The sequence below is a fragment of the Sturnus vulgaris genome, chromosome 19, assembly GCF_052056855.1.
Source record: "Sturnus vulgaris isolate bStuVul1 chromosome 19, bStuVul1.hap1, whole genome shotgun sequence".
NCBI lineage: Eukaryota > Metazoa > Chordata > Aves > Passeriformes > Sturnidae > Sturnus > Sturnus vulgaris.
The window spans coordinates 7,787,094-7,808,857 of NC_142261.1; the positions used below are offsets into that span (position 1 = coordinate 7,787,094).

A 21,764-nucleotide genomic window follows, 5' to 3' on the forward strand; every position below is an offset into this window, starting at 1 on the left:
CTGGGAGGGGCGGGGCCGAGGGAGGGCCTGGCACAGCCCGTGAGGCGAACGAGCGGCCCCGGCCCGGCCCGGCCCGGCGGCCCTGAGGGAGCGCCCGCCGCTGCCGCCGCCGCCGCCATGGTGAGGCCGGGGGGCGGGCGAGGAGGGGCCGCGTCACGGCGGCGACAATTCAGGAGCCCTGAGTGGGTGCTGTGACACTTTGTTTGCTGTAGATACTGATGATTGCCTTCTTTTCTATCTGTTGTTTTTTTCCCCTCTAGTTCTCTTTTAATATGTTTGATCACCCCATTCCCCGGGTGTTCCAGAACCGTTTTTCAACCCAGTACCGCTGCTTCTCGGTATCCATGCTTGCCGGACCTAATGACAGGTCAGATGTGGAGAAAGGCGGGAAGAGTATGTGCATGTTTTATTTTGATTAATAACCTGTTGGAAGAGTTTTTCTGAATAGTGTCAAGTAATGCAGCTTTTGGCCAAGACAGCCGGAACGTTGAAAACACGGTGACGGAGTGCTGAGCACCCTGGGTGGGGCTTTGAGGAAGGAGGAGGGGTCATCTTCCATTGCATTATTCGGTAATTTAAAATGTTTACCAAGTGAGTCGGGGTTTATGAACATTAGAAGGAGACAGACTTCTTCTAGAAAGTTTCTTGTTACAATCTTGTATCTGGTGTGAGTCATGGAATTTTATGATTAAGGAGTTTGTCCCCCCACCGTGTTATACTTCATCTAATTTGTATAAAGAAAGTAATAGACGGGCCGACTTAATTTTCAGGCTGTCAGACTAATGCTATGTTGTTTTGAGTTGGTATGGATTGAAGAGCACCTGTGAGCCCAAACAATATCAGTTTTGGGAAAATTTTTCTTTAGTAGTAGTAGTAGTATTGTAAAACCTTGTCTCCTCTTTCATTTTTCAACGAGTATAATTCTGAAATCTCCACAGAGCAGGGATATTTGGCATGACTGATTCTACTGAACTCTCTGTCTAAAAATGAATTTGCAGATTTTAGAATCTGCCCTTTTTAAAAAGAGATTTTAGAGAAAGGAAGGATAAAATTGTGTGTTATGTACTCTCGTACAGATGTACTTTTCCTAATTTTACATTCTTATTCATTTCTGCAGTAATTATGCCACCATCGGCTTTGGATCAACTCAGTAAGTGAATACTTTATTCTGGAATAACAACATTAGAAACAGGAGCAAATGTGTAGGCAAATACCACAGTATTTTACTTATTTATTTAAGTCTCTAATAGACACCGTGAGAGTAATCAGTTTTAAAAATGTGTTTTGAAGGTATTTCTGTCAGAATTAATGGAGCTTGTTTGCCTTCAAGTACAAACACCTGAAGTGTTGGGCTGAGCATTTAAACTTCTGAGTGTGATTCCAACACTGTGTATCTGCTTTCCCTGTAGTTTTGAGCAGTTGGAATAATAGTGTGAGGGGAATCTTCTCTTATGGTCTGGCCCATTCTCTTGGTGATATTTGATCTCTGAAAGCTTCAGGAATGTGCTAGGGGCTTTTAAGAAAGAAAACATTTTTTCTCCTTTCTCACCAGGCCGCCTTAATATTACTTACCCCATGCTGTTCAAGCTGACCAACAAAAACTCAGACCGAATGACGCACTGTGGAGTGCTTGAGTTTGTGGCTGATGAGGGCATCTGTTACCTTCCACACTGGGTGAGTTGCCTCATGCTGGACTGTCAGAACCTGAAAAGTAGGATTAGCGAGTTGCCAAGTTTAATATTAAGGAGGTGGAACATTTCCTGACAGTGCCTGTCTCTGCTGGTCATGTTTCTACAGCAGTCTTCAGTTCTGGCTCAGGCTTAGCTCCACAGAAGTTTAACTAAGCAAAGCAGAATGCTTTTAACATGCACCTAACTGTTCCTCCTGAAATTGTATATACAGAAGAATTTATATGCACAGAAGAGAGATTTGAAAATATCAGACACATTGATAGGGCTTTGTGTGCTTGTTTCCACTCTTGCAGATGATGCAGAATTTGCTGCTGGAAGAAGGAGGCCTGGTGCAAGTGGAGAGTGTGAATCTGCAAGTTGCTACTTACTCAAAATTTCAGCCACAGAGTCCAGATTTTCTTGACATCACCAATCCCAAAGCTGTGTATCCTTCCTATTCAATTATGGAATAAGGGGAAAAAATATTCTTCCAAATTGGAATGATCAAACAGAATTAGCTTTTCAGGTGTGTCTCATATACTTCCAGTAGTATGGGGCCACTGCTGCTCCTTCTGAAAACAAAAAGGGTGGAGAGCTCATGTACAGAGATGTGGTCAACTGTTGGTACAAAATGTGGTCTGAAGAAGGAGGAGTGTTGGCTTAAAACCCAGTAAGTTTTGAGTGTCCCTTTGAAAAACTTGTATATCCTAATATTCACTAAATTCCTATCTGCAGTACTGATGACTTTTAAACCATGTTTGAGAAACTAAGGATTAGAGATCTTCAGTATGGTAACTTTAAGGCTTTGATGTCTCGCTGAGAACAAATATTTTGTCTTAACATACTCCAAAGACTGGAAAATGCATTGAGAAACTTTGCCTGTCTAACTACTGGGGATGTTATTGCCATCAACTACAATGAAAAGGTACAGTTTAGGGTTGAGGGTTATAGACTAAGTTCAGTTATTGGATGTTGGTATCAAAACAATCAACCCAGAGCTGTGCAGTGTTTTGGACAAGTAATCCCACTTGGCAGATTTCACAGTTGGCTTTCTATTGGAGGGCAAAAGGAGTCAGCTAAGTCTTTTTGTGAGGTGCTGTTTAAACTTTTTTGGATTCATAAGAAAATAAATGTTTGTGCTGTTGAAGGTTTTACAAGTCAAGGAAAGGAATTTATCCTAAACTCAGAATTTGTTTCTGAAAATGCAGATTAAAGTACAGTAAGAATGCATCAAGGCACCGTAATGGGTTCTCTGGCTTAAGTTAAAAGCTTTTGCTTTTAAGTTCTGTAGAGACCTTGCAGTATGTAGTTCTCAACCTAAAGGGTACTTACTTCAGTTTCCTTCAAGCTGTCTGGAGTGAAAGGTTTAGATATGCTTTCCTTACACAATCTTAAATTATTTATGACTGTTTCAGATCTACGAGCTTCGGGTAATGGAGACCAAACCAGATAAGGCTGTGTCCATCATAGAGTGTGATATGAACGTAAGTTAAAGCTGATGGGGAAGGCCTGCCCTAACTGTGTCCTCCCAAGAGGAGAGGGCACTTGTGCAGTGACAGCTCTGCACACCCAGCCCGGCTGGTGCTGCAAGAAAGGTGCAATCCATGGAGTAGGGAAGATGACTCACTTGGGAGCACTCATGTGCCTTTGTAACCCCATCTGTGCTCCTGATTAGCACTTTGTGTATCATCAGGTGACTGCAGTGCCTAGAATTCAGTGTTGAACTTCAGCATGTTTTATCTGAGTTTCATTTATTAGCCTTGTCTTGGCTCATATTCCAGTGATACCATGGAGCTGTTTTACTTCTCTGTTTCCATTACATGCTAAGGTTCGTTCCTAGGAGGCTTGGTCTCTTTTTAGCTTTGAGGTAAAATGTTTAACAAGCAAACCTTAGCTCTTTTTAGATCAAATGTAGTGATAATAGTTGATGGAGTTTTGAGGAATAGCAGTATAAAGCATATAATTTAAATATAATTGATAATGAGGTTTTTTTCATACTTTTTGTGTAAATAGGTGGATTTTGATGCTCCTTTGGGATACAAAGAACCAGAAAGAAGTGCACAACATGAAGAGAACACAGTAGGTTAAGCTTTTGTTCTTCCAAAATACATTCCCTAGAAGTCAGCATTGATTGTAGGGGGAGCAGTGAGTGTCAACATAAATTTTTTTATTTAAACAAGTTCTTAGGGGTAAATTTTACTTACCAGGAGCTTTGCATATGTTACTTAGGAGACTGTTGTTTACCAACTGTTGTTTTGGGAAAGGGATTGTTCCGAAGTTTTGTTTGGTCAGAAGTACTTGGATCTGTTTTCATGTCATGTGCATGTCAGAACAGGAACAAAATTAATTGTTTTTCCCCTTGCAGGATGTGGAAACAGACCACAGTGGATATGTGAGTGACATAGGATTTCGTGTAAGTCCCCTATTTCTGTTGGTTTCTGAATGCTGTAAAATGGTGAGGGAAAGTTGTTCTGAACAACTGCAAAATATTAGTACCTGTTCTTGGAGATGCTTGTTATTTAACTGGCAAGTGGCCCTGAATGTTTTGTGTGATCACAGCCAGGATTATCATGACTTGCTCTCTGCAAAAGGCAGGTGGAAGGCTGAAACAGGGTGTGCCCTACACCCACAATTCATCAGCTTATATGTACCAAAAAGAAGCATGCTGAATTAAATAAAAATTGGTGTAAGATTTTACAGAATATAATTTTCTTGTGCAGTTTGCTTTCAAATGCCAGGAGTTAAATTAAAACTTGTTATGTATCTGCAGGCATTCTCTGGATCTGGGAACAGATTGGATGGCAAGAAGAAAGGTGTGGAGCCCAGTCCCTCACCAATTAAACCAGGAGACATCCGGAGGTATGTCTGTGTCATTCAGTTGTCAGCAACTGAAGAATCACTGTTTGAGCAGAGTTTTAGCTTTTTTCCTTGCAAGATAAACTAATTTAATGAGTTTGCCTTTAGAAAATAGATAGTCTTCCTTATCCGCAGGCTAGTGGAAACATGCCTGTGGCCAAGCTCCCACAACAACTCCAGTATTTGATTATTTATTTCTGCAATCTATGCCTACCTTCAGAAGATAATTCAGTGGTTTAGCTCTGGAATTATTTAGAAATGAAAATATGCAGTCAATATTGGTATTACACTGACAGACACAGGATAGGTCTCTCTGTGTTCAATTCAATGGTAGGTATAAAACTTACTTCATCATATTTTTATGCTTCTTTTCCAGAGGAATTCCCAACTATGACTTCAAGATTGGTAGAATCACATTCATTAGGAATTCACGTCCACTGGTCAAGAAAGTGGAAGAGGTAAATAAAGTTGCATCCTCCCCACTTTTGCACAGAATTAGAACATTAGAACTAATATCCAAGTTTGTGGCCCCTCTGTCTTTGCCCTTGATTTTTTTTACAGCATGCTTCCTTTCGAAAGTGGTAGTAGTTTAGAATGGTTTGACTTAGATGAAGCAACCTCTGACATCCTTGTTACTGATGGAAAAAGATTGGCCTGGTGTCAGTTTATTAAGCCAGTTGGCTGAAAGGTCACCAAAATGGTGCTATTTTATTTTCAGGAAAAAAGTGATTTTTATCTAGATTAAGAATGTGAAATGTCTACAGTCAGTGGCTGCTCTGATGGAGTATTCTTGCTAACAATCATTCAGCTTTCATCACACACAAGCAGCGAACAAAGAGGTAAAATCTTTTTTCTCCTCTTTCTTTTTTCCAGGATGAGTCTGGAAGCCGGTTTATTGCCTTTTCAGGGGAAGGCCAATCTCTGCGCAAAAAAGGAAGAAAGCCCTAAGTTGTGGTACCTTCAGCTAGTTAGGGGGAAAATAAAATAACAGTTGCAGCATCTTGGATCTTAGTAATTGCAGTTGAGAGATCGTTTTGCAACACAGGAACACTTAATAGGTGTTTTGGTGTCAGTTTCATGTTTAGAGCTGGAGCTGTCAAACTGTCTTAATTTTCAGTTGAGAATTAAGTTCTGGGAATTTGGAAGAAGCTTTTCGTTTGTGTTCTAAAGAGGGGAACGTAGATCTGTGATAAACCTGAGAAGCAAAACTATCAAGCTCTACCTTACTAGGGGTCCAGTTCTTAGACTACATCCTCCCCTCATCTCCTGAATGATGATGATCTCATGTTGCTCTGTGTTTGGTATTTTCCTCCCTTAATATATTTTGCCACAATTTCAGATCAGCTTTTTGGTGTGGTGCAAATGAAGGGTGACTTTGGTGTTTAGGATTTTAGTGCAGGGAGTCTCTTTGAGCTTAGCTTCAGGTGTTGGGTTATTAATCATTCTAAGCACCCCCCCCGTAATTGCTTTTTATATTTATAATTAATAACATGCCTTTTAATAGTTCAGATACTGTAACGTAGTATAGCAATCTCTTGGCTCGTGTAGGGAAGGGAGAGACCCAGCTGCATTCCCCGGTGCCTCTTTGGAACGGTGCGAGTGTGTCCTGTGCGCCCTCTGGTCTGCCGACGAGCGTACCCGGGTGCAACCCTGCGCTCTCCTGAGAGCCCGAGTAAAAGTTGCTGGTTCCCAGCCGTGTCCCGTGTGGTGATTTAGGACAGACCGAAGGGCGGGGGCTGCCGCCCGTCCCAGCGCCTCCTCCGGCAGCGCCCGGCGGCTCAAGGGCCGCGCTGGTCACGTGCCGGCCGCCGCTCAGCCATTGGCTGCCGGGCCCGGGGTCTGTTTGTGTCGCCTCTCGCCATTGGCTGCGCCCGCGCGTGCCGCCGTAAGCGCGGCGGCCATTGGCGGCGGCGGAGCATGGCGGGCACGGGCGGCTCCTGGCGGGTGAGCGGCGCGGGGCCGAGGGACGCCGGGGCCGGGGTCGGGGGGGCGGCGGCACTCAGCTCAGTCCGGCCGTGTCCGTCCGCAGCCGCCGCGGTCGTGCGAGGACTACTGGGACGAGTGGAAGCATTGCCGCGGGCTGCTCTACGCCTTCCACCACTACTACACGCACGGGGAGCTGCCGGATTGCGGCCGCTGGCGGGAGGACTACGAGGCCTGCCGTGCCTGGGAGCGGGACCGCGCCGCCGCCGCGCAGGTACCGGCCCCGCTCCTCGCCCTGGCCTGCCCGGAGCTCTGTAGGCCGGGGCTGCTGGGAGGGTTTGGAAAAGCAGGCGCCGGCTCGGAGCGGAGCTGGGTAGGATTGTCTTAAAAGCCAATGAAGGATCCAGGGAGTATTTCCAGTTTTCAGCTGTAAAAGCTCTTGATTTCGGTTACTCTGATATTTCCTTCCTAATAGGAGAAGCCGCCGCGTTACAGGGAAAAGGCATTCCTGGGGTGTCTAGAAACGACACTGGAGGACACGAGCCCTGCAGCGTAACTCCGCCCTCCCTCCAGCCACGACGGCTGCTGGCCGGGAGGGTTCCACAGCAGTGGGAGTTTCCTTCGTAACTTAGAAGCCAGAGGCAAAATATAAATATGACTTAGTTAAAAACTTGTATTTTGGCTTACTTAGATAACATTTAGCACTTCTGCTTAAGCATGATAAATTTTTATTTCTTCTTTTATCTTAAATATTCACAGCAGGAAATCAGCTCTGTATGACTGGAACATCCAACACTTGTTATGGTAATATTATTTTTCCTGTATTTCAGGAAGCTTTGTGCAAGAGTGAAAGAGCTCGAGTTATGGAAAAACAGAAATATGCTCCAGTGTGGAAGCTCAGGAAGAGCCCACCACCTGACTGGTATCTACCACTTGACCATGACAAATAAAATTAACAAGACTGTTTGTTATGTTTGGTCAGTAACATAATACACAATTCAGAATTATGCTGGCTTTTTTTTTTCCTTCCACATCATCTTGACGTTATACAACTGTACCTCTGCCCTGAAATACTTTAGCACTCACTCAAAAATACTGAAATTTTATTTAAACACAGAGTATTTTTAAAGGGAAATTTGAGGCACTTAATTTGTGGTCTTTTACTGCTGTCCTACACTTCAGAATTTCATCTCAGCAGGCACCTTCTAAATTAATGCACACATGCTCTAGCTCTGAGGGCCTCTTGCCTTACCAGCTGGCATTGAGCACTTTTGGAACAAGGTAGCCACCCTAGGCCTGCCAGATGGGGAAAAAAAACCAAGCTGGGCTTCTGCCTTGCCAGCTCAGGACAATCCCAAACACTGGCATTTAAAAGACATTTCACAGAATCAGAATTGTGGTGGTTAAGAGCTTCTCACCTGGGGGCTGTACATACCCTGAAACTGCCCCTTTGTGGGACTGCTCTCATTGCTCTCAAGTGCTGGTGTATGTTGTGGCAGTATTCAGAACTACTAAAAAATAAAGGCCTAAACAAATGTAGAGAGAGATCTGGTTTGTATTAGGGTAAACCCAAAGAAACTTAGCTACAACAGTTACATGGCAATACAAGAAAATAAAAAAAATTGGCTTTGCCACTATGTAAGGTAGTGTAGTTTTGCTAGGTGCGTTATTACCTGGATAGTCATTAAAACACAGAAATACTTCATTTATTTTTTTACAGTCACATCCTGCAGTGTTGTAACCTGCAGGAAAAATTGTTAATTCTTATTGCAATCTTTCTCCCTTCAGTTGTCTGAGCACCTCCTGGCAGCTGAAGCAGGAGCTCCTCTGTCACTGTGTGTACACCTTGGTGATGTCAACGCACTTCCCTTCGGGGGGATCATAGCCAGGAAGGGGAGGGGTGTAAGTGGGTCCGTCTCTCTCGAAGGGGAAAAGCCGCTCGTCCCTCCGCACTGCTGCCTGGTACAGCTCCTCGGATTCCAGGCGCAGTTCCTTCAGTGCCTCTTGCTGAGATTCTACAAGGGCCTTAATTGCTTTCTTTTCTGCCTCGTCCTGTTTCTGCTTAAACAAACACCACTTCTTCAAAAGTAAAACTCTTCTTTCAGTCTCTTCAGGAGAAAGAGCGGGAAGACTTCGCACCCTGATGAAGAGAAGGGTAACACTGTAATAGAGAAATAGCCTGACTCCAAAGACCAAACCCAGAAAAACAAAATACCAAAACCAAAAATCTCACCACCAGGCAAAAAAACCCCACCAAACCCAGACAACACATTGAATTCACTAATAATTTAGTCAGTCTGTGAGGTAGGTCTTCCAGTCAATCTAACAGGAAATATACTGTATTTCAATATTTTTAGCAAGAACAAATAATATTTCCACATTTTTGTCCTGATGGAAGTGAGTGAGGTTTTGTACCAAGGCTGGCACTATGTTGCAGTTGTGCAGAGAAATAAATACACTGTGAGTACAGGTGCTTAGTGAAAGACACACCTACTGACCTGTTGCTCTCTGAGTACTTAAGTGGTGTTATAAAATCCTCAATTGGAATTAGCTCTGGGGGAGCTTTTTCCAACTTTTTAAGCTTTTTCTTCATACGCTCCTTCTGTGCTTGCTCTTTCTTCACATCCACCTTCTTTTTCTTCTTTGGTTGTGCTCTACAAGGGAAATAGTAAATGAAAGAAGGTATTTTGTCTTTTAATTCAACACCAGCAACTTCTACTTTCTTTTCCATTGCTTAATTTGGTCCCTGACACAAGTTCCAGCCATTAGCTTTATTCAAGTAAAGTAATTTCCAGGAGCACGTGACATGTCTGCTGAGACTTTCTGCAGAGAGAACTGTAACTACCTGGGAAAACCAATTTAGTGCTGAACATCAGAATAACCTAAGGAAATTCCACAAAAATTGAATTAGAATTGTTTTAACTGGCTCAGAGTGCAGCATAGCAGGTTTATCATACAAGTGGCTTGTGTTGGAAAGGACCTTAAACCTCCTGTGGTTCTAACCCCCTGCCATGGGCAGAGAAACCTTTCACTAGACCAGGTTGCTCTAAGCCCCATCCAGCCTGAACTTGAACAAATATTCCTGTCATTTCACATTAAAGAAGACTGCAAATGGTTTTATACATGCTTCTAAAATTTCTGCTTTTGGAGCCAAGTTGAGGCTGTAAACGTTACTTCTCTATGCAGATCCAAGATATCATTGCACACTCCCAAAAAACACAAACTGACCCTCATTCCTGCCTGGCAAACTGAACAAACAACATTTATGGTGTGAGACAGTCCCTCCCCAACAGTACCTAAGAGCTACCTGGGTATTTTAAATCAAGCTGCATCAAAACAAAACCAGACACTGAAATGTGGCACAGAAATACACATGGGCTGCCTCTGCCTTCACAACAAAAAATTTCTGGTTCAGCCAGGCTTTCACTGGTGTTGCCCAGCAGGGAATTCTGGAGCACTGCATAAATCCCAACATTTCCAGCTGCATTCTGTGGTTGTTCTACCCAAAAGTACAAAGTGATAATTGTATCACCTCTGAACTCCCCGCAAGAGGCCAACAGTTCCTAACTGCTTTGGCATACAGAGAATTAAACATGTACAGTTAAAGGTTAAAATTGGACTTGTGGAAATTTGTGTTCCCCCAGTGGATGAGAACATTTCCTTTCTGTGTAACTCTAAGAAAGCTGCACTCACCTCACAGGGAGGGATGTCCTGAACTCCAACAATGAGCTCTGCCAGTGACTCCCTCGGAGCAGGACGCTGTGGGGCAGCCAGGAGCTGCAGGAGAAAAAGTAACATAAAGCATGAGGAGAAACTGTCTCTGGTGTCACTGATTCTGCACAAGAGCTCTTTGTTATTCATATACTACAGTGATGAGTTTTGAACCATCTTTGGCCACTTCATTCATGGCAGGATACAGCATTTGCTCAGAGATGGCCTCAAATTCTTCAGCTAGGTGACTGATCCCAAATATGGACTGGTCGGTGTAAGCCCACAGGATACCGAGGGGTGAAACAAGATACAGTTTTTGGATAGGCTATAGCAGTTTTATTTTTAAGCTCTGATAATGACCCTTTTGAGGAGGTGATATGGGAGAGGTCAGACCACTGCCGTTCAGATTAGGAGAGCGATGCCGACTGTCGCATCTGGGCGGGTGTCGCGGGAGAACGAACCGGCCCAGGTGCCAAGGCACCGACTTCTCCAGGTGGGGGGGCCCAGCCCGCCGCGAGAGCCCGGGCCGAAGAATGGGCGGGAGCGGGCTGGGCAGGCACCGCGGCTAAGGGGCGCTTCCCGGGCTCCCTCCCCGCGGTCCTGGGCAGGGTGACCGCAGGCCCAGTCCCGGAGCGCGGCCCCAGCCCTACCTGAGCCGGGCCCCGCGGAGTCCCCGCGCCGCCACCGCTGCCGCCGCCCACATGGCCCCGCGTGCGCCGCGCCCCCGCCGGCCGCGCTCCGACCCCGCGTCCCCCGTTCCGGCGCACAAACGTTCCGGCAGGCACCCTGCTCCGAGCTCCCGCTCCGCCGGCACCGCCTCGCTTTGCCCGGCAGGGGGCGCCGGCCCGCGCTGTATGGGGGCGGCGCCTGGCAGGGGAACGGCGGGGTCGGGGGCGCTGTTTCCCGCCGGGCCGGTTAGGCGGTTGCCAGGCGCCGAGTTCCGGCGGTGCCGGATCGCCGGCGGCGCCGGGCGGGGGATGCGGTGGGGCGGCGGCGGCACCGGGACATGGAGCGGCGCTGAGGCGGCTCGGGCCGGCCGGGGGCGCGGGCACTGCGGCGCCGGGCGCGGGCCCATGGTGGCCGGCGGCCGCTGAGCGCCGCGGCCGCGGAGGCAGCCCGGGCGGAGCCGCCCTGGGGTCCCGAGGGCGGAGGCCGGCGGGGGCCCCGGGCGGGGAACAATGAAGCTGCTGAAGCCGACCTGGGTCAACCACAATGGTGAGGGCCGGCCGGGCAGCAGGTGCCGCGGGCCGGCGGGGCAGCAGGTGCCGCGGGCCGGCCGGGCAGGTGCGGCGGGGGAACGGGCGTGTGGCACACGCGGGGTCGCGGGGCGGGCGGAGCCTTGGGCCGCTGCCGGGCGCTCCCCGAGCGGCCGCGGGTGCCGGAGCCCCGCCGCTCCGGGAACGGCGGCTGCGGGCGGGGGCAGCGGCAGCAACAAGTCCGTACCCCCGCTGTCCCGGCGGACGGGAGCGGGAGCGGAGCCCGGTGTTTGGAGCCGGGCGGGTTCCCCAGGGCGGCGTGGGGAGAGCTCGTCCCCCAGGAGGGGCTGGAGGGGCCGTGCCGCGGCAGCCCCTGGGACCCGGCCCGCCTGGCACGGCGTGTTCGCTGCGGACAGCCGGGTACAGCCGCGCCCGGGCTCTGCAGGGAGGGCTGCAGGCTCTGAGGGAACGCTGAGCTGCTTCTGCCCGCCACGCACGGCCGCGGGGCCACTTCGTGTTGGTGAAAGTGCGGAGGGATAGTTTGGATCTCGAGTATAGCCCGTGCAGAAGAGAGAAAGAGTTCTTGTGCAGAGGTTCGAGATGCCCCTCAGGATGAGTGTCCAGCCGGTGTGAGTCGGTATCCAGTGCACTGCACTGACCACTCGGGTCTCACATTGCTGAGACAAGTACAGTGTTAAATGTCCTCTAATGCAATGAGCTATGCTATCGTTCTCCATGGAGGGAAAAGTTTCTTCCAACAGTTCTTCCAAAACAGCTTCCTGAATTTATGTAGTGTCCTGTCCACCAGTCCTCTGGTGATGTTGAAGAGATGTGTGAGCTGAAGCAGCTTAGAGTGTTGATATTGACAGAAGGCTCTGTACTTTCCTTCTGTTGTAAATACAAGACCGTATCAGTGTTTATGTCATCTTTACACTGCTTAGGATGAATTTCCAGATTAATACCTGGACTGTTCGTGGTGAAGCACGTTCGTGGTGAGAAGAAATCTAACATGAAGAGCTTACTTCTGTTTATGCAAGTTTTGCCCCCAGCTTCATGGATACAGCTTTATTTCAACTGCTAATTTTATACCCTGTCAGTGTATAAATGTCATTAGCTGGGCTCATGTAGCTGATTGGTATCTAGACTAAAACTAAGACCAGGTTATTCAAGCTGGAAAAGCGTGCTTTGACTTAAAAACCCCAGGTACAACTTTACAGCTGCCTTTCTGCATGTGTTGTGTTCGTGCTGCAGATTTTGATAACAGCTTAAGCCTTGAGTTGCCATTTGTGTACATCTTTACTTGGCCTGCTCTCCAGGGACTCTATAGGCAGCAGATGGACTCAACCTTGAAACCAAAGGTTGTAGCGAACTGAAAAAAAAGTGGAAGTGCTTTATTTGAGATGTTTTTTACATTTCTGCTTGGTTACTCTAAACAAATGTAGCATTTATATCTTAATCTCTGGCAGCCTGTAGTTAGACTGTCCTGTGCTTCTGCTTATCTTCAGTGGGAGCACAGGAGCAGCTGAATAAGAACTTTCAGCCTAAGCCCTTGGAGATCACAGAGATTAGATCTGTGATCTGGTATTTCCTTACTTCTTTAATGGATGCACCTTTCGGTGTGGGTATGTATTTGTAATCTGTAGCAATTTAGAACACCTCCAACCATCTGCAGCAATTTAGAACACAGCCTTCAGGCAAGCAGGATTTCATTTATAGAGCCCTGTGATACTTTGCCTGGTGGATAATGCACTACACAGGGCCTTGACAGTACTCCCATTTCTGCCACTGACCTTTTGGGATGAGTTTGGTCAAGGCACTTAGTCATAATTTTGCCACCTGTAAAACAGACATTTGCCACCAGCTCCATTTGTGAGGTGCTGTCAGGGCTGCAGAGGTGTGCAGGACCGTGTGACAGTCACACATTCCTGTCCTTGGGGCAGGGAGTGCAGGATAAGAACCGGTGAGTTTAGTCAGCCTCTCTAACGTACCCGGGTTCTGGATCCTCCAGGCATCGCTGCGTGTGAGGAGTCTCCATCCCTCCAAGTGAGCCTCCCTCTTGGCTCTGGAACCTCTCCAGGAACAGGGGGAAGAGAATTTACAGAGAATTTATTTGTGTGCTGGACACTCTGTGATAACTCTTACTCCTTTGATTTCTGCAGAGCTGCCTCACTGTTCTGGTTTGTGAGTGAGTCCTGATAGCAGGGCTGGCTCCTCCACACATTAGATCCAGCTGCTGTCATTCCAACCTTTTTCTCTTCCCTCTCAGTTTTGGGGGTTTTGTTTTATTGAGTGGACTAGAATGATGCTTCCAGGCATACATTCTCCAGGAGCTAATAGACACTAGAAGTGAGTGTTGTAGCCAGGAAATCCAGCACACCTGGGAATTGTGTGCTGCACAGCTGAGATGCCACACACTTACAGTAAAAGCACTTCAGCACATTTTGGCTCTTCAGGTTCTTGCCTTGGAGTTCTTAATGTCACTTTTTCTGAGTGCTTATTGGAATTATTTCTTACTCAGATGCATTTTCTATAAGCTTTTCATGCACTTAATGTGGGTTTATTAGATTTTGCATGAAATTCTCATTATTGTTGTGTTCTTCTCTTCCATGTGTCTTTGGCTTAGAGCAAGGAAGAATATTCAAAAGTGCAATCTAATGGTGGGGGTGGGAACAGATTGATGTAGGGTACAAGTGCTGTGATTGGCTTCTCCTTCCCAGTGTTGCATTCAGCACCTCTGTACAGATCATCGTGCATCCAGCAGCTGCCTGTACACACTCAGCACTCGGGGTTTAGAGAGCCCAGGTGCTTAGAGACACTCATGCAGGCAAACACTGATTCCTGTGGGAAAGGAAGTCCCTTGCTGTTCCAAGAAACCCTTGCAAGCCCCAAGGTGCTGCTCATGTATGACAGCTTGTGGAAACTGGAGCCTGCTCTTGTTTAAATATAGGCATGGAGTTTATCTCTCCAGGCTGTAATGGTGGAATGTAAATATTTGAATTGATTTGTGAGTCACGTTGAATGTTATGTATTAGGTAGGCTGGAAGCAAATTGAATAGAAATTCATTCATTCTGAGGTAGAAATTCGCCTAAAACTGTTCTTATATTTCATTGATTGTTGTATAAAGTTAAACAACAAACAAAAATGATGCAATATTTAAAACTGCTTTTATTCTTCACTAGTGTCATTTTTTTTAAAGATGGGACCTTTCCCCTGAGTTTCAATTATCTTACTTAGATCTTTTTGTTCCAAACTTGTTTCATTATCAGTATTTCTTCAAGTACATAATGTATATTTGGGTTCTTTAAACAAATAAGCCCACAGGACATCTGGTATATCATAAGGTGTTCTGTTTTAATGAACCTGGTTGCCTCCTCCTATGATGTGATTCTGGGAGCTTCAATAATTTAAGCTTATCTTTTTTTAGAAATTATTGCAAGTGGTCAGAATGTCTTAAAACACACTGTGTTAGATTTTAGTATTGCTGCTTAAATATCACATTTTGTTTTGGTGCATCACTGCTGTTGGGAAACTCAACACGTCTCCAATTAGGAGCATGGGAAAGTTTCAGTCACTTTGAATCAGGGACCTTGTGCCTTTTGGCTTGTTTCAGCAGGAACCAACAACACAATCTAATAAAGACATGAACCCAGGGAAGAAGGTTATTGCTATCAAATAATGGCTTCTTCTTCATTATTTTGAGAAATTGAAGGAAGCAAAGAAAAAACCCAGTGTCTGTGCTCAATTGGTAAACCACAAGTAGTGTGGAACAAGTCTTTTAGCTTTAACCTGTTACAGTTATCCAGCACTGCTGATGGTGTTCTCTTGACAGTGGTACCCTGGAGGGAAGAACACCCTGGCGATGACTTTGTCATGCTGAATTTCTGTCCTGCAATCACTTCATCTGTTCTTTTTTTTTTTTTCGTCTTTAAATTAGTAATTGGACATTGGGTACTGGGCAGATCATTGTGTATCATTAGTTACCCGTGGAATAAGAGCCCTTCCTGGATTACAGTGGAGCCACGTAGGAAACTTTGTTGTCCAGGGTTTCATTTATTACTGCTGCCTTTCCTGGGTGCAAAGTCCACACCCTCTTTAAACTTCATGTATAAAATAGTGCCCTGTTACCTGACAACTTTCACTAAGGTCTGAGTTTTTAGGATTATAACTATTTATGAAAATCTGCTCAGTGCTTATTTGATTGAACCCCAAATTTATGCTAGGAAAAACCTAAACATAAAATGTTATCTTGCTATGTAAATATATGGATATTTTTTGTTTGAACACATGCTCTTCAATGCAAGTTCCTATTCATGTCATAAAATAGGGGAGAACTGAAAGTGGCTTGTAGTGACCAGAATGGCCAGAAGTGTGAGAAGTTCCTTTGTGCAAGGAACAAATGAGTAGAGTGGGACCCTTTGGGCAAGGAGCGGGGTCATGGGGCTGTGGGGACATGATGAACACAGTTGTGAGTGGCAGAAAAGGGATCAGTGTTGAGTGATTTTCTTTACTGCCCTTCTGTACAAGAATTAATTGTGTTAAAATAACAAATAGCTGGTGCAGATCCATGGCTGAGCAGTGGATCTCTTTGTAGAGGGAGTGTTGATGGTAATTATGGATCTGAGAAATGGCTGATTGAATTTATAGACGAAAGTCCATTGAGGGCTCTTGATTCAAGAAGTCACTACTTTAATTTCTTTGGAGTTGGAAGATTATCTTAGGAAGAAGCATTGTGTGCTTAGAATTGTACAGATCCCTAGGGACTTATGTAGTGCTGGTTTCTGAACACAGAGTACTGGCCTTGGTGGACATTTTCCCTGGTGTGGCTAATTTTAAGCTTTTAAGGAGAATTTGTAGCTAAGTTACTTCTGACTCTCTAAGCAAGTAATTTGCTGAGTTTCTTCAACCCCATCTGTGGATCTGTGAAAAATCTGCCCAGGAGAAGGGAGAGAACTGATGTGACTGCTCCTGAAGAGTTATGCTCTTAAGGCAGAAATTGGAGAGGCTGTGGTAGTTTTAAACATGTAGTAAAGGAAAGGAAAATTATATCGTGTCAGTAATATTTGCAAAGCAATGGGTGCAATGGCAATTTTTTTGGAATGTGTAGCATATCTGCTTTGCCTGAATAGTAATGGTAGAGGTGGCCAGGTTGCTGTTCTTTCTGATTTGCTGGGAAAGTTTTCTCTTGCTGTGAATGATACAGAGGCAAAGTGAGCCAGGTTATTAGAATTCAAAGGTCTTTGATAGCTGCTTCCTACTCTCCCCTACACACCTAATATATACCAGAGTATATGAGCTCTTCTTGTCCAAGACTTGATGGAAATTGAAAAGGTCACTTCTTCCACCTCTAAGGTCTCCAGAATGACCTCTTCAGTAAGTTTCAGTGAGCTCAGTTATTTCAAATGATGTACTGATTTAATTTAAGGGAACTTCCACATTTTGGAATGGGTAAAATAAATGTTTGCTTCTTGTTTGTGCATCTCTAAATATTCATCTTAGCCCTGAATGTTGCATTTGAGTTAATAGAATAAAAGTGAGAATCAGGCACAACAAGCTGAAGAAAAACCACAGGTCATGTGTGCTATGTGGTCTGAAGGACTTGGAAGGAATGTAAGTTGAGTGCCATCTTTCTATGCTTAAGGTCTTTGCTTGGCTGCCTATAAAATTTTTAAGAGAAATCACGTGGCAGAGTTGCAATATAAATCCAAATAAAACAAACTTTAAAACAAGTCAACATAAAGGATACAAAAGTCAAAAGGAAGCCAAATGTGCATCCCTCAAAAAGTAAGAAATAGTGGGTATTTGGATGAAGATTTTATTAGGAGTTTAGTATCGAGAATTTCAGTTGCTACAGTTGGATATAAAACTTGCTGTTGGATAAAATCTCCAGGTTTTATCATTTATGTCTTAACATATCATGAAGATACAGCTCAAGACTGACACACATGGGAAATTTATCAAGTAATCTTGATGTGTGGGTACTGCTGCTTTTGGCTGTTTGATAAATGGCCTTATTTTATAGTGACATATATGTGATCTTGCTTGCAGAGGCATTCCAGTTTGAAAGGGTTGGAAGTGCTGCCAGGAATTCTTTGGATGTGGAAATCGCATGCGCGTTCTTTCAAATAATCCTTAATGGTAGCTCTTGGAGCATCATTGAAAGGCAGGAAAGGCATTGAAAGGCTGCTCCCCTCTTCCTTTTCCTCTGCAAAGGTTAAAACAACTGTGAACATATAGAGACTGAATATGAGCCAGTGGTTGGAGCAGAGCAGGTTGGAAGTGAGGGCATTCTGGTTTCCAAAGCTGTTTCCCAGCTGTGTTATTTGTTACAGAGTTTACATTCTAGTAAAATTATTAGCTTTCTTCTGAAAGATGTAGCATATGGAGAATTGAAGGATTTAAGAGTAATACTATTGTTGGTTAGTTCTCCTCTTTCTATATTAAAGCCACAAAATCAAAGCTAGTCTTTGGGCAGAATTTCATTAACAGAATTGAAATTTGAGACGGGTAATTGTGTGACCAACAGATGCAGCCTGAGACTGGTAAGGATTTTTTAAAAACCAAAAGAGAAACCAAAAGAAGACTTGCTTCAAGTCATCAGCTAATGAACTGTAGAAACCTGGAAGAAGTTCCATATTCAAATACAGTTTTGCCTTGTTGGCACTTGCTCTGTGATATTACTTTGCTTTGAGGTATTTGGCATATCCTGCTGGATTAAGTGTCCCTGGGTATCACTGGTTTTTGTGGCATGATAACTTCCATACAGGCTTTTAATAGGCTGCCATTTCTGTCAGCAGGCTGCTCTCAGCTCTTGTAGTCACCTGTAATTCTTACAATTCGAGTCTTTAGGAGTACAAAGTCACTTGCCAGCCAGAAGAGTTATGGTGGTTTTGGCATTACCACATTCTCTTGAATGTATAATAATTCAGTATATTCCTGTTTGTTCTCTAATTCCAGGAAAGCCAATATTTTCAGTGGACATTCATCCAGATGGGACCAAGTTTGCAACAGGAGGACAAGGTAAGTCTGTGTACTGGTAGAAGGCAGAATTTTGGGTGATAATAATAATCTTGTGTTTTGACAGCACTTGAATTGGTTTGACCCTTTTTAAAAGACATCACTTTTATCTCTAAGAAACAGATAATTATGTAAGCTATTAAAATGCATTGGGAAGTGCTGCTGCTCCTGCAGAAGGCAGGGTTACATGTTCTGATGTCCTCATCCTCTTGGATGTCATTGAGATAGTAGCTGCTATCAGGGATTGAGTCGTGGCCATATGAGCCAAATTTCCTTTTAATTTGAAGAGGAATGGGATGTGCAGTTGAGCTTTTTCAGTTGCTAAATAGTAGAGCTATTGGGACAGAAAAATCCAATTATATAAATAGAATAGCTTAAGAAATACATGCAAAAATATTATTTGGTTCACAATAGTGAATAATTTATGTTGGCTACAATAATTGCAATTTAGTATTTTAATATGTATCTTTTCTCTTTTAAAATACAATTTTATTGCAAGTAGTTGTCCTTATAGTTGGTATCAGTTATGTATACAGTATGACTTTTGTACAAGGCTGTATAAATTTATTTTTAATAGTTTCAAAAAAAATAAAGCGCTTCTGAATTGGTCTAATGATTTCAAAGCGATATTTGTATTCAGATGTTTCCAAAGTTCCCACTGCAGTGATGCCTACATTTTCACATCTGTTCTGGAACTGAGATTAATTGGAAAAGCTTTTTTGCATGTATTTAGAAGGGGGCGCTTTTTGGTCTCTTACAGGTCAGGATTCTGGCAAAGTTGTGATCTGGAATATGGCTCCTGTCCTGAAAGAGGAAGATGAAAAGAATGAAAATATCCCCAAGATGCTTTGTCAGATGGACAATCACTTAGGTAACAAAGTTGGTTGGTTGGGTTTTTTTGTTACCTGACTATTGGTAATTTGCCAAAGCTTAAGACTTACATGTCTGTAATTGCCAAAACCCTGCCTGTCCAGTGGTGAAGAATCAATAAAACACAGCAGAGTGGTCTCATACTTTGGCTGTATACTTTTCAAGATATTCAACAGAAAATGTTGTTAAAATGTGAGGAAATGTGCAGAGGACTCTAGATACCTTTGGAAATCTCCTCCCTATAAGCTTTTTTCAGCTGTGGCACTAAAGTATTTGATAATGCACATTTTGAGAAACTGGGGAGCTCTGAAGGAAAGGACAGGAAAGGGAAGTAAGTGTAAAAGATACATCATATGAAGTATATTAGTTATAATTATAAATAATTTTATTTATTACATTGCATTTGGAATTAGTAGGGTCACCTGACAAGTTGTCCTTTCTTTTCTTCAAAATATACCTTTCCTTCTTTGCCCTCTTAATCCCACTTTATTTACCTGAGTAAGTTTCCTTCATTAGAGGAATATTAATCTTTCTTCCTTCAAGACTCTTTTGGTGAAGCTTTTTTAGATAAGGAAAAGGGGTTTTTAAGTAAGAAATTCCTCAACTGCTACTGAAAGATAAGTACCAATTCATTTATCTAAAGCAGACAGAGTAACTGCTTTGAGTGGAAAAAGCCCACTTAAATCCTAAACGTCTCCTGTCAAGTTTTGCTTACTTGTATTATAAATCCTGTCTGCAGTCTAGAACCACTTAGTCACATATTTCATCTTGCAAACTTTCCTCTCTGCATTTCAGCTTGTGTGAACTGTGTTCGATGGTCGAACAATGGCGTGTACTTGGCTTCGGGGGGAGATGACAAGCTGATTATGGTGTGGAAACGAGCTGCGTAAGCATCTTTCTTCCTTCAGCTTTATCTTGCATTTGAAGTGGGTTTCCCTGTGCCATCTCAGTGCCTCCTCCCCGTGCTGGCCTTTGGTAAGCTCAGTGCTCCACCTGGTGTGTAAGGAGCCCAGAGCTGGGACACCAAGCACTGGTGCTGGAGATGTTCCTGCTGGCCTTTGGGCTGGAGGGGCCTGCCTGGGCAGTCTCTCTCCTCTGGAGGAGCTGACACATTTCCTTCTGTCCTTGAAGAAAGCTTCCTGGTGAGATTTGAAGAGTCACCTTAAGTCTTAACATTTGATGCTATCTCTAGAAATTCTACATTTTATTGAAGCTAATTTTTTAATAACTGGAATTACTATCTCTAAAAAACCCGCTTTTTCTTCCCTTCTGTATTGTAGGAATACCTGACTATAAAATTGAAGTGTATTTTGCAGCTGGCTTTTTTTTAAAAAAGTGAAGAGCTTGTGGTGGTTCTTTTTGTAACTGTTTCTATTCTGATTAGGTACATTGGACCTAGCACTGTGTTTGGTTCTAGTAGCAAACTTACTAATGTTGAGCAGTGGAGGTGTGTGTCCATTCTCAGAAGTCATTCAGGGGGTAAGTATAAAGGTGTTGAATGAACATAATTTGCATGTATTTGGAAAAAAATTGCTTTTCAACATCGTGTTGTTTGAAATATATATATTTGGTGGCAAGTCAATAATTAATTTTAAGAGCAACAAAGAAAATTTTTAAAAATATAATTTTTAATGGAATGCAATTTTCATACACGTAACTTCTGGCAAGTGTGGTATGTAGGAGAAAAATTAATAACTAAGAAACTTATATTTTGCTATTTTCTAGCTTAAAAATGAATTCGAATAAAGGAAGCTAAACTGTATCTTTAATTAAATCTTCACACTAGCAGTGAATAATCTGATTGGCAAAAGACCATGCTTTTGTAAACCAAAGAATATTAATGTTTATTTAGAAGAAAAATATCTAAAGAGCAATGCAGAAGTTGAATAAATAATTAATTTCAAATGCATTTTGCATCTGCTGACATGAGCTGTGATTAAAATCAAGATGGAAATCACTTTGGTCACTCCGTGTGTGTTTGGAACAAAGTGAATGCATTGTAATGGCTTCTGTTACTTTTTCATTCAAAACAAGACCAAGTTCTTTGTGCAGACATTAGTACTTCTTACAATCACTAAACATGGCATTCTTTCCCTTTTTTTTTTTCTTGACCACCATTGAACACTGGAAGTTGGGGAGATTCACTCCCAATGAGTGTTGCTTTCTTACCTTCCACTTTAGTGAGGTGATAATAATTTCTCAGTGGTAGCAAAATACTGCTACAGAAGAACACAAGTTCTTTGTAGAAACACTTTTCGATTTTCTGATTACCATCAATCTCTTAAATGGAAACTTCCTTTTCCCAAACAGATGTGATGGATGTAGCATGGTCTCCACATGATGCCTGGCTGGCATCCTGTAGTGTTGATAACACTGTTGTCATCTGGAATGCTGTCAAATTCCCAGGTGAGAGCTCTAAAGATGTGCCAGTATGTAAAGCTCTGTGACAAAGTCTTCCCTCCTTGGATGTATTTCACCAACTCTTCAAATCTCTAGGAGGGAATGGGTTGTCTGTCTTTTGAG

The 21,764-nt window shown here is 43.8% G+C and overlaps 4 protein-coding genes across 9 annotated transcripts in view; 3 read left to right on the forward strand and 1 right to left on the reverse strand.

Annotated features, from left to right (window-relative positions):
• Positions 1–16: 16 nt before the first annotated feature.
• Positions 17–6,218, forward strand: UFD1 (ubiquitin recognition factor in ER associated degradation 1). 3 transcript variants are annotated; one of them, XM_014894549.2, is made up of 12 exons: positions 17–120; positions 261–393; positions 1,118–1,150; positions 1,553–1,674; positions 1,985–2,115; positions 2,523–2,595; positions 3,086–3,154; positions 3,684–3,749; positions 4,036–4,083; positions 4,441–4,529; positions 4,903–4,984; positions 5,400–6,218. In XM_014894549.2, the coding sequence occupies exons 1-12, from the start codon at positions 118–120 to the stop codon at positions 5,472–5,474; spliced, it is 924 nt and encodes a 307-aa protein (XP_014750035.1). In that variant the 5' UTR covers positions 17–117; the 3' UTR covers positions 5,475–6,218. The 3 variants fall into 3 exon arrangements, with proteins under 3 accessions (XP_014750035.1, XP_088032073.1, XP_088032072.1); XM_088175947.1 differs by having other exon boundaries at positions 27–120; positions 261–570; XM_088175946.1 differs by having other exon boundaries at positions 27–120; positions 261–367.
• A 125-nt stretch (positions 6,219–6,343) lies between these two features.
• Positions 6,344–7,456, forward strand: C19H22orf39 (chromosome 19 C22orf39 homolog). The gene is made up of 3 exons (XM_014894553.2): positions 6,344–6,470; positions 6,556–6,723; positions 7,280–7,456. The coding sequence occupies exons 1-3, from the start codon at positions 6,444–6,446 to the stop codon at positions 7,397–7,399; spliced, it is 315 nt and encodes a 104-aa protein (XP_014750039.1). The 5' UTR covers positions 6,344–6,443; the 3' UTR covers positions 7,400–7,456.
• On the reverse strand, positions 7,161–10,942 carry MRPL40 (mitochondrial ribosomal protein L40). Its single transcript, XM_014894552.2, has 4 exons — positions 10,811–10,942; positions 10,143–10,226; positions 8,948–9,103; positions 7,161–8,589 (listed from the first exon to the last, which is right to left on the reverse strand). The coding sequence occupies exons 1-4, from the start codon at positions 10,861–10,863 to the stop codon at positions 8,280–8,282; spliced, it is 603 nt and encodes a 200-aa protein (XP_014750038.1). The 5' UTR covers positions 10,864–10,942; the 3' UTR covers positions 7,161–8,279.
• Positions 10,943–11,228: 286 nt separating this feature from the next.
• Positions 11,229–21,764, forward strand: part of HIRA (histone cell cycle regulator) — a 32,804-nt gene continuing 22,268 nt past the window's right edge. For 2 of the 4 annotated variants that reach the window (XM_014894554.2, XM_014894555.2), the window contains exons 1-6: positions 11,324–11,444; positions 18,312–18,374; positions 19,132–19,242; positions 20,037–20,127; positions 20,626–20,720; positions 21,552–21,647. In XM_014894554.2, the coding sequence (XP_014750040.2) occupies positions 11,339–11,444; positions 18,312–18,374; positions 19,132–19,242; positions 20,037–20,127; positions 20,626–20,720; positions 21,552–21,647 (562 nt within the window). In that variant the 5' untranslated portion in view covers positions 11,324–11,338. Of the gene's footprint in view, positions 11,445–18,311; positions 18,375–19,131; positions 19,243–20,036; positions 20,128–20,625; positions 20,721–21,551; positions 21,648–21,764 lie in introns of all 4 variants that reach the window. The other 2 variants (XM_014894556.2, XM_014894557.2) reach the window with 2 other exon arrangements.